Source organism: Echinops telfairi, unplaced genomic scaffold, assembly GCF_000313985.2.
Source record: "Echinops telfairi isolate 266 unplaced genomic scaffold, ASM31398v2 ScPeMD7_6;HRSCAF=24_1, whole genome shotgun sequence".
Taxonomy (NCBI): domain Eukaryota; kingdom Metazoa; phylum Chordata; class Mammalia; order Afrosoricida; family Tenrecidae; genus Echinops; species Echinops telfairi.
In genome coordinates, this window is record NW_022103903.1 from 1,986,702 (window position 1) to 1,999,087 (window position 12,386).

General features: G+C 35.6%; 1 protein-coding gene across 1 annotated transcript; it reads right to left on the reverse strand.

Moving 5' to 3' along the window:
* Positions 1–485: 485 nt before the first annotated feature.
* Positions 486–998, reverse strand: LOC101655551 (39S ribosomal protein L30, mitochondrial-like). The gene has a single exon (XM_045286271.1). It carries the CDS (start codon positions 996–998, stop codon positions 513–515), a length of 486 nt encoding a protein of 161 aa, XP_045142206.1. The 3' UTR covers positions 486–512.
* Between the last annotated feature and the right edge of the window lie 11,388 nt (positions 999–12,386).

A 12,386-nucleotide genomic window follows, 5' to 3' on the forward strand; every position in this document is an offset into this window, starting at 1 on the left:
AAAATGTCATATACATTTTTGAAATATAATATTCAGAGTTGAGTTTTTAATAAAATTCCTAAGTCCAAACAATGATTTTTAATATTTCAGTAATAAAATGCTATAGTATTGTATCCCACATATATATAGTTTACTTTAACATAATACTAATCTATGGATTTTATTATACTAACCTAAATTAATTATAATTGTGTATTGAGAATATAATCTAGAATGAGATGTAAATTAGTTATAAAATAAATCTTATTTTAAAATCAGAAGACAATTTGGGAAATATTTTAAGAATTAATAAGGTCACTTAATATCTTTTGTTATTATTTTTTAAATATCATAAGTTTTCATTTATCTTTCTGAAAATATATTATTATTTTATTTTTCAAGTATTTATTAATAAAAATGACACTGGAAACCAGTATTTTTTTGTTATTTAAAATGTATTTTAATGAAAACACCTTTTCATCATCTTTAAATATAAAGGATTTACATTTCTAAAATCTGAGGCTGCTCTGGCATTAGGACTTAATTCCTTCCTGCTCCACAGGTTTTAGATTCCACCGCACCACTAATTCCCCAGTGCTCTTGAGGCACGTGTCAGACATGTCCTCCTCTGTCGGGAGTCCTTGTGGCAACTTCAGTGGCTGGATCCTTATCAAATATTTCACCACTTTCAGTTTTGCATTCACTAAAGGGATATTCTTATGAACTTGAGGAGTATGTGCTTTTTCTAATCCAAGCATCTTTATTGTATCTTTTTCCCAATATGGCCGTCTTTTTGTACTTTTTATCTTGGTAACAATATGCAGTTTATGAGGGTTTTGTGGATCTCCACCATATTTTTCATGATCTGCTGGCGAAGGCTGAAACACTTTATCTGGAATTCTTGATCTGCTAAATTTGTGGAGAATCCACTCCGTGCAAATGAGAGACTCCACACCTTTTGTCACAGGCTGTAGACTGCCCAGGGGTCTCTGAATGACTGAGCGCAGAATCCTGGCCATTGGGTTTGGTGATTCCTCTCTCGAGACCGTGTGCCCGTGGCCAGAGAAATCGAGGAGCTGACTCTCCTGCTGCTCTGGAAACCAATATTAAAAGGTAATTTCCTTGTTGTTATGTTACCTTAAAGCAATTTGTATCCTCTGCTAAAACTCATGGCATAATCCGTGGAATTAAAATGTCTCAAAGGTTTAGAAGTATTCATTTATTTTTTATTCTTATTAAAGCTTCATATTCTATTTATGTGAATTACTTTTCTTGTTATTACAATGCCTAATTTTCTTGTAAGTGCATAACAAAAATAGCAAAAGCTGCTATTTAAAAGATATCCAATCTTCAAATATGATGATTTTCTTAGAAATGTTTAATCCCATTTTGAAGAGAGACATATTTATTTATAGATTCCTAACATAATTATCTTTTTTGTAGCTGTTCAGTAGCATAAATTCTAAGACACTTATGTTTCTGAAATGAGTTCTACCAATTTTACAAGAGATTTAAAAGGTTAGTGATCACAAGCTTGTTCCAATGATTAAATAAAACATGATTTAAAAAGAAATAAGCTGAAAGTATGCTTTGAAAACTTCATCTTCAGAAAGATGAAGTAACATAAAATCATTTCTATATACTTAATCTTTATCAGAGTCAGTTGATTTAAATATAAGGACTAATGAAGCATGTCATTAAATAATAGTTAATGTAAAAAACCTAAAGAGTTACTAATAAATTACTTAAAGTATTCCTGTTGATTATGCTTGAAATCAGAAGTTTTACAAAACACTTTACTGAAATGAGTATACTATTAATCTTCATGACTATAAAATAAATTTAATGGCAAAGTATAATTTTTTGATAGCCTAATGATGATCTGACAGTAGAGTTTTACCGTTGTCGTTAACTAGAATTAGCAAAATAATTAAATTAATTTTGAAACAAGAACTATATTAACTAAAAATTATCAGGACATAAACAATACTTAAAATTACTTAATCAAATTAATTTATGATATATATATGATATATATATATGATAATTAATAATGATATATATGGAGGATATTATATTATATTGACTATGCAAGGGGAATAGATTGTGCTGATTATAACAAACTATGGAAAAATTGAAAAGAATGAGAATTATAGAACATTTTGTTGTGATCATATGAAGCCTGTACACAGAACAAGAGACTACTATTCTAACAGCACAAGGGTATACTAAGTGGATTAGTATTAGAAAAAATATGAGCTAGGGTTGTATCTTTCATTATTTTTATTCAATATGCATGCCCATTGTCATAGTTACATAAGACTATTAATAGTGAAGGGGTGGAGTTGAGCCTGTCAAATCAGGTTGCCGCTTGATGACCACATTTCATGGCGTTACTGAAATAAATGGCTTGGTGGAGGCGGAACAAACTTTCTCCCTGTGAGACATTACTGTTGACATGCCACATGGAGCTAAACTGTTGGTAGCCAGGCCCCTGGAACTGGTGTGGAGACTCACACCAGTTGAAGCTGCTTCCACTGCCACTGGATCCACAAGACTTTCCACCCACTGGCCTGTGATCTTCCTGAATTCAGCATTGTTGCATGGCTGTGTGAGTATAAAGAGGAATTTATAGACTGGTATTGGACGTATGGGCTAATATCGGACTTATGGACAATCTGGATTGGGCTGGGATGTTCCCTTATCATACAATTACTCTTTGACATAAATAAAGTTCTTTCTTATACATATCTGAGTGCCTCTGCATTTGTTTCTCTAGTCAACCCAGACTAACACACCAATCAAACAACCCAAGAAGCTCAACTACATGATGAAAAACTCAGCATCAGTATTAGAGGAAGAATCATTGGTCACCTGTGATATGCAGATGACCCAACTTTGATTACAGAAAGTTAAGAAGACTTGAAACTTTTAGTATTTGAAGACCAAAGACTGCAACCTTCAATAAGGATTTCAATATAATAAAAATAAAGCAAAAATCCTCACACCTGGACTAATAACCAACATCATGTAAATGGAGTCAAGGATTTATGATATTTGGATCCACAATCAACAATTAAGAAAGGAGCATTCAAGACATCAGAAGAGGTATTTCATTGGGCAAGTCTGTTGCACAGACATCAAGAAACTCATCATGGCCAGCAAGTACTGAGGATGACATCCCTGCTTGGGGATGTCATCCTCAGTACTAGTGCACAGAGAGGACCATAGGGCCGGCCCCACCATGAGACACTATGACCCTCACTGACTCATAGCACTACTGGGAAGTAAGGGGAGCAAATTAATCAAGTTTCCACGGAACCCTGAAAATATACTTCTGACTTGGGGGACAGGGCTTGGCACCTCATTAGACTTCATCAGAAAACATACATAAGGGTCAGCAGACAGACCTGGAACTATCTATTGTAGTTTTTCTTCTTGTTTTGTTTGTTTTTATTTTTGTTTTTCTTTCACCCTGTTTATCGATACAACATAGGCGGAACGAACAATCCTGAGGAGAAAACAACGGGACCTAGGGTTCCAAACAATGGGGGCATAGGAGAGAAGGGGCCAGTGAGGGGGAGTGAGGAGGCAACAAATTCAGAGATAAGGGAAAAACAAGAGTTCTAAAATTAATGGCAAGGAGGACATATAATGCCCAGTGGGGTTTAATCACGTGCTGTGTATTAGAGAAGAATTACCGAGAGACAAATGGAGGTTGAGCATGAGAGTGGGATAGAAGGAAAGTGAAAGGAAATAGAGGAAAGAAACAGGAGACAAAAGCTATTTATAGAGGTATAACTAGAGGCAAGTTTATATGTAAATACATTAATTTATAATGAAAGGGATAGAGGACAATGTACATATATTTATTTGTTAAGTATTAAGATAGCAAATGGACTTTGGGCCTCTAATCTAGGCCTCACTTAACACAAGAACAGTTTATTCTGGTAACCTGGCACTCTTTGATATTCACTTTCCCAACACAATCGCTGAGGACAAAATGGATGCATAAGCAAATGTGGTGAAGAAAGCAGATGGTGCCTGGTTATCAAAAGATAAGGCATTGGGGTCTTAAAGGCTTGAAGTTAAACAAGCAACCATCTAGTAAGGAAGCAAATAAGCCCACATGGAAGAAGCAGACTAGCCTATGTGATCATGAGGTGGCCACAGAATCGTGTATCAGGTATCAAAAGATCTAAAACAAACAACTATACCGATGCAAATGAGGGTGATTGGAGTGGAGACCCAAAGCCAATCTGTAAGCAATTGAATGTCCACTGTATTCATCTGGGTAGACTACAGAAACAAATTCATAGACACTCATATGTATGTATACAAGAAAGAGCTTTATATAAAAGAGCAGTTGAATATTGAGAAAACATCCTAGCCCAGCCCAGATTATGTCCATATGTCCGATATTAGCCCATATGTCCAATACCAATCTATAAAGTCTTCTTCAGACTCATGAAACACATGCAATGACGCTGAATTCAGGAAGATCACAGGCCAGGGGTGGGAAGTCTTGTGGATCCAGTGGCATTGAAAGGAAGGGATGATTCAACCAAGGTGCAGTATAGCGCTGAAGAATCACACATCATTCCTCTAGTTCCTAAATGCTTCCCCCTCCCTCTACCATGACCCAGTTCTACCTTACAAATCTGACTAGACCAGAGAACACACATTGGTACAGGTAAGAGCTCTTGACATATGGAATTCAGGACAGATAATCTCCTCTGAAACAGTAGTGGGCGTAGTGATATCATGAGGGTAGGGGGATGGTCTGGGACAGAGAATTGGGAGAAAGGGGGGAATTATCACAAGGCTGTATATATAACCCCACCCCCACCCCCTGAAAGGGGACAAATAACAATTGTGGGTGAAGGGAGAAATGGATAATGTAAGATAACTATATATAATTGATCAAGGATTCACGAGGGTGGGAGGTGGGGGTAGGAGGGGGAAGAGCTTATACCAAGGGTTCTAGCAGAAAATGTTTTGGAAATGATGATAACAACATATATACAAATATACTTGATACAATTGATTTATGGAATGTTATAAGAACTGTAAGAGCACCCGGTAAAATGTTTTAAATAATAAGTAAAATGTAAGGTAAAAAGATGCCATTTTGTGAATAAAACATCTTGACCCATCATATTTTCAATTGCCTCATATGCATGTGAGAACTGAACAACGATTAAAGAGACTAGAGAAGAATTAGGGTATTGGGATCATACTGCTGCTGAAGAACATTCAAATAATTATAGACTACCAGAAAATGGAACACATCTTTTTCATAGGAGGTATAGTTAAAATGCTTCTTAGAAGTGAAGATACCAAGATTTGTCTCATGCAATTTAGATATGCTATCAGGAAAGACTAATCCTTGGACAAGGACATCATGTTTGGTAAGTAGAGGATCAGGGAAAGAGGGAAGCCCTAGACCAGATGGATTGACAAGAGGGGCTACAACAATGGCTTCAAACTAACAGCAATTGTGAGGATGATACGGGATCAGGCAGTGTTTCATTTGTTGTTGCTATGAGTTGAAAATGACTCAACAGCACCCAACAACACCAGCAACATGGGAATCAACAAATTCCTACTGACAGCGTTGGCTAAACATTGGACTAGTAACCAAAATGTCAGTGGTTCAAAAACACCAACCTCTCTGGAGGAGAAATCTTAAGACTGTCTGTTTCTGTCAAGATTTCCTATGGAGCAGTGCTGTTTCTTTCATCCTATTGAGGCATTTAGAGTAGGAATTTGCTCCAAAGCAGCAGGTTTGGCTTTTGGATATATGAATGAGGTTCATCAAAGTCAGATAATTTGAGAATCCCTAAATCTGAGCCCTGGTGGTAGTGGGTTCTGTGTTGGTCAGAAATTTGAAGCCACTAGCCCCTCTGTAGGAGAAGGGCAAGGTTTCCCACCCCAGTAAGGACTTGCAGTCTTGAAAACCCCCAGGGGCCATTCAACCCTGGCCACGAGGGACCCTGTGGGTCAGAAGTGACTCCTTAGCAGGGAGTTTGGTTATTTGTTTCGAAAGCTTGATTATAATGATCTAAAACAGAATACGGCAAATAGTTTTCACAAGGATTTGGGTAGGAAGGTCATAGAGTCTCTCAACCTCCTCAAGTATTTTTTACAGTGAAAATGTAGTCATAGACCATGAGTGAATGTGACTGTGCTCCCCCCTCAAATAAAACAACTTAATTTGAATATAAAGTCCAGGTTCACTGCCACATCTAACAATGTGAAGCAATTCAAAACACATAAATCAAAAGGAATATTTTTCTAGCTGAAACTTTGGTCAAGTGGAAACAAGAAACGTACTTACCCAGATTCATCTCAGTAATATGTCAGATCATTCAAAAGAGCTACAAGTCTGAAGAACAGAATAGTAGTTTGGGGCTTATATTACAATTTGATATTTTAAGAACTGAGAAAACTCTTAATTTTTTTGATAGGAGGTCTATGGAAGAAGAATCTATATTGAAGTATAATGCTGCCCATGATAACCTAATATCAATATAACTTTATGGAGATCAAATATGAGCATCAGACATTAAAGTAAAGGATGAAGAAAATGAAGAATATTACCAACTTTTTCAATCTGAAAATGATAAAAATGCATTGATAATTATTGATCATTAGGATGTTAAAGTTGGAAACAGAGAGAAAAAATAGAGTTGGAAATTAGAGTCTTAATAGAAAAGAAAGTAGAAGATGGCATGATAAAATTTTTCAAGACCGATAGATAACTGCTTCATTGCAAATACTCAACAACATGAATGTCAATTAAATAAGTGCAACTTGCCAGAGGCAATATACCAGAATCAAATTAATGATACCTGTGAGGAGAAACAATAGGGAAAGTCCGTATCTGCCCCTAGATCTAAGCCTGGGGCTGACTGTGTAACAGACAATCATGAGCTAATACACAAGTTCAGGTGGAAGTTGAAGAAAAGTAAAGCAAGTACATGAGATTCAAATTAGTTTGAAAATATCCCAACTGAATTTAGAGCCCAGCTCAAAGAACACAATTTAGTAGTAAACACTAATGAATGAAGATCAGATGAGTTATGGGAAGATGTCAGGATTTGTACATAAAGAATGTAAAAGGTCTTTTCAGAGACAAGGACCAAGAAAAAGACTAACTTTTAGGACAAAAGCAACTCTGAAACTTGCTCTTGAATATAGAGTAGCTAAAGTACAGGAAAGAAATGATGAAATAAAATTGCTGAACTGAGTATTTCAAATGGAAGCTCAAAAAAACAAAGTATATACAGTATATACTCAAGTATAAGCCGAGATTTCCAGCACATTAAAAATTTTTTTAAATCATTTTATTAGGGGCTCATACAACTCTTATCACTATCTATACATACATCAATTGTGTCAAGCACATTTGTACATATATTGCCATCATCATTCTCAAAACACCTGCTTTCTACTTGAGCCCTTGGTATCCGCTCCTCATTTTTCCCCTCCCTCCCTGCTCCCCCCTTCCCCCTGAACCCTTGCTAATTTATAAATTATTATTATTTTGTCATATCTTACAATATCCGACGTCTCTCTTCACCCACTTCTCTGCTGTCCGTCCCCCACGGAGGAGGTTATATGTAGATCCTTGTAATCTGTTCCCCCTTTCTCCCTCACCTTCCCTCCACCCTCCTGGTATCACCACTCTCACCACTGGCCCTGAGGGGTTCATCTGTCCTGGATTCCCTTATTTCCAGTTCCTATCTGTGCCAGCATACATCCTCTGTTTTTATGCAGTTTTTGTGGTAAAATTAGGTGCCTTGGCAGATATTCGGGTTGGCTTATATTCATGTATATATGGAAATAAAATTTGCAAAATTCTGGTATGAGAGGCACCAAAAAGAAGAGCACATTCAATATACTTCAAGCTGTAAGAACTGAAGAAAAAAGCAAACATTAAGGAGAAATATTGAAGAGTTTGGTGGGTAAAATATTAAATGGTGCAGGACGTTTAAAAGAAGACAGAAGAAGCAATACACAGAATCACCATACCAAAAATAACTGATCCACGTGCAATAATTTCAAGAGGTGGGATAAGATCGAGAGCTGACAGTATGGAAGGGAAAAATCCAAGCTACACTGAGGACCTTGTGGAAAAATCAAGCCTCCAGGAATTTACAGTATATCTGTTGAAATGTCAAGTGATCAAATTCATTGCAGTAGGTAAATCTGCTGCACAAGATCCCTTTAATGTGTTGAAAAGCAAGGATGTTTTTTTGAAGACCAAGGAGTGCCTGATCCAAGCCATGAAACTTGGACATTGAATATGGAAGTCAGAAGAAAAATCGATGCATTTGACTGACGGTACTGGTAAAGACTATGGAAAGTTCAATGGACTGTCAAAGGAACCCACTAAGCTGCCTTGGAAAAATGACATTAGAATTCTACTTAGTGGCAAAGTCAAGAATTTGTCTCATGTACTTGGAGAAGGAATACCGTGCTTGGTAAAGAAGTGAGCCAGGGCTGGATCTACACAGTGGCTTCAGCTATGGGCTCATTCATTTTCACAACTTGTAATTTTCCTCTCTTCATACTTTCTATGTCCCACGTTGCTATTATTAAGGGGTATTTGCAGCTGTTTCTCCCCATTTGGAGTGATGCCACATCAGCCACTGCAGTCTCGCGAGCTTTACCCGATCTCAGTCATTTAGTGACCCGGCTTTCAGGAAGCAAGCAGCCCTTCCTCAATCATATTGTTGAGGACTTTCTAATTTCAAGGTCTTTTCTTCTGGCACCATATCAGACAGTGTTCTGCTTCTATTCGTCATGTTCTGACATTCCTTTTTTTCTTTTTCCTTTAAAGTAAATTTCACAGTGCTTCGTCCTAGTCTGTCGTAGTCTGTACATTCTGCTGAGACCTCTATTATGAGTGACTGTGCTGGTTTTTGAAATGCTGGTGGCATAGCTTCCAGACAGAAAAACTTGTAGGTCACCGCAGTGGTGATGATATATATCCATATAGCTATATCTACATTCTAGTTAGCTTAATGGCAGCAATATGTTAAACACACACACATACACACACACACACACACATATATGCATTATTCCAAATTCCTTTATGCTTTTGATGAATGTCTGGATACAATTCATGTATAATGTGCATGTTTCTGTGATAAATTTCTATTTCTTTGGCACCCCAAATAAAATAAGGAAATGTGAATTTGTCACAACTTCTCTTTTTTTTAGGAGTAATACTAAGATGAATCTAGTGCATCAACACTATAAAACTCATATTGGATTTCACAGTGTGGCTTTAAAATCCTAGGCATGATGCAATTTTCTGAATCATTCACATATAATCACTCCAGGAGATTACATGTAAGCATTGCCAGAGTGCCATAAAGCTGGCAGCCTTGGACAATCTTGTCTGTTAGTCGATACTCAGAATACATTAAGGGTGATGATAACCCCACTCTCATGACCTAAATGTGTTAAATTTACTTATTCTGAGATGATGAGGTCTTTAGATGCCCCAAATAGTGTTTAATCATCATTTTCTCCTCTTCTTTGTTTTTAGAGGAATATATATTTTAAAAGATGAAAAAGAATACTAATTTACTAAGTGGCATTGATTCTACTTAATACAGGATCAGTTAGAAATGTCCATCAAAGGGATGACTATCAGGGAAAATAGGTTTAGTAATTTGGGTCTCTTAAACTAATAATAGAAAAATACTATTATTACTGCTTCAAACACTCATGGCTTTTAAAATAAAAGTACAGATAATTTTAGGGATGTAAAAAAATGAAACAGATTTAATAAAAATTGCAACTAAAGTAATGTAAAAAAACTTAATTAATTCTATAAGCTCTTCACAAACTCTTTAGCACAAAAGAGAAATTTTAAAGTTTAAAAATATAAGGAAACTTTTGGATTTCTTGGAATATTGCATTACATATAGTACAACTATGGTACCCTGATAAGTAAAATTAGATATCATAAAATGTTATCATTTTTAAATCATGCACACACACTCCAGTAGGTAAACAGCTTGAAGTGTTTTGGAGATCATTGCTAAACATAAGGGTAGGTGCATTTATTTTGATAATTAAAGTATATAAAAGGTCCTTGATTCAGAAATGATTATTTGATCAGAACTTGTACCTAATCCACTGAGAAAGTAAGAAACAGAAAGACTACTGAGAACTCAGAGCCACATCCTATGTGATTCTAAACCATTTTTAAATTTGTGGATTTTTATTCCTGTTGTCATGGATGCCAATTAAATTTTCAACTGGGTGAATTGAGATCCTGGCTGCACTCTGGAAAACAGATTGTTAGAAGGCACAATTAGAAGAAAAGAGATCTTTAAGTGAAGGTAATAATTGGGCAGATTTACCACATTTGTTAACAACAACGTTCTGTCAGATTGACTGCATAGTCAACAATTAGATTCCCACTCATAGTTGACCCTAAAGAACAGAGTAGAACTTCCTCTTTGAGTTTTCTGTACTGTAATCTTTTCTGGAGTGGAACCCAAACTTGTAATAGGACAAGGTGGGAAGGAAGGAAGGAAGGAAGGAAGGAAGGAAGGAAGGAAGGAAGGAAGGAAGGAAGGAAGGAAGGAAGGAAGGCAGGCAGGCAGGCTACATCTTTTGCCACACACTCCATTCTGAATGATATTGACACATCACAGCAACCCTACTGAGGGGTTACAAGGCTGAACATTTCTCCAAGCGTATAAAAGTTAAGGGGTGAGGAAAGCTGTATCTTTCTCCCACAAAAAGAGGGGGGGTTTAGGCCTAGGACTTTGTGCTCAGCCATTCAATGCTTACCTTACAGCATCTCCAGGCCTCTTCAATGGACTGTAGAGGCTGATTGAAATGAAGCTACTGAATTAAAACAGGCTGGAGGTACGTGGAAGGAGAGAGGTAAATCTGCCATTAAATTACTAATATGAAGTCCAACAAGAGATGTTTAGAATTGAAGTTTAAAATATTTGATCTACGCTAGGAAATACATGCAGGAATTTTCAGCTTGGAAATGGTGTTTTACACAAAGAAGATAGAGGAAATCAGACCTGTTTACTACTAAATGCTCAAAATATATTATAGAAATAAAATGTAACTAAATATTTTGGCAAATATTTCTAACTTAAGTAGGCCAGTTTTCTTTCTTTTTAACAGTTGCCTGTAGTTTAATTTGGAGAGCACAGGAAAAGCATGCTTTCTTTGGTTAGGCATTTCTGTATGTTTTCCCATAGCATGTAGTTAAATATTTCACCATAGTAAATCACTTTAATAAAATAATAAATTATTTAAAATATCATTTTCTAAATTATTAAGATGCATTTAAAATTATTATTTACTATATGAAAGTTGCACACATAAAAATATTCCGAGAAACAATTTATGATTGTTTACTTAATTGTTTAAGATCATTTCTATTGATTTTATTGTTTGACATATGTTTTATTGCTAATAATCAGTAAAATGAAATAAAGATTGAACGTATGCCATGTGTTACAGCTGCTTTTCATAAGTTATTTCTGTCTGTGAAAAACAGTAATATAGAGACACTTGATATTTTATGATGGATTCATGTTGAAAGGTGGTTTAAGTATAAAAAGATTCAGTTCTATAAAAAAAGGTACTTTAGGGAGGGAGGGGAAAAATGAGGACCTAATGTCGGGGATTTAAGTGGAGAGAAAATGTTTTGAGAATGATGTACAAATGCGCTTTACACAATTGATGTGTGTATGGATTGCAATAACAGTTGTATGAGCCCCTAATAAAATGTTTTTTTAAAGTAAGGTACTTTATGCTCAGAGGTGAATAGTTTGTAGATTTTCTAACACAAATCTACAGTTTAAATCAATAAATTATCTTTGAGGTAGTTGTATTTCTTCATGTCTAAAAATAAAAGCTTAAAAATATAAAGATAATTTTAGTTCAAAAAGATCTAGTGCCTCGCAAATAAAATTGTTCAAGATTATCTGTGGATTAAACAATGGCTACTACTGTGTACTAAGTTGATATTTTAATTTTAATAAATATGCTAATGTATTTTGTTAAGAATCTTCCCTAAAGAAATGTCTTCTTTGACATGCTATTCTCAGTGATTTTGATTAAAAAATATTTTATAGTAGTCTTGAGTGTGAAAAATAAAGAGACCTGACAAATGTATCTTGAGGCCTTGCTAAGAGTAAGGCACCCTGCTTATTATAATGAAATGTGCAAGAGCCTGGAGGTAGAAAGTCAAAGAGAAAAAATATTCACCATAATTCTAATTGAGAAAAAAAAAGATGAGTAAAAAGGAAACCTTGAGTTGCAATATTGAAAAATTCCATGGGAAAATAGTAAACTCTACAGGAAACATGAAAATAGGGAATGGATTCCTAGTCACTGCACCAAAAAAT

Coding starts and splice junctions, on each gene's coding strand:
- LOC101655551 (XM_045286271.1), bottom strand. CDS start 998: ATGGCCAGGATTCTGCGCTCAGTCATTCAGAGACCCCTGGGCAGTCTA.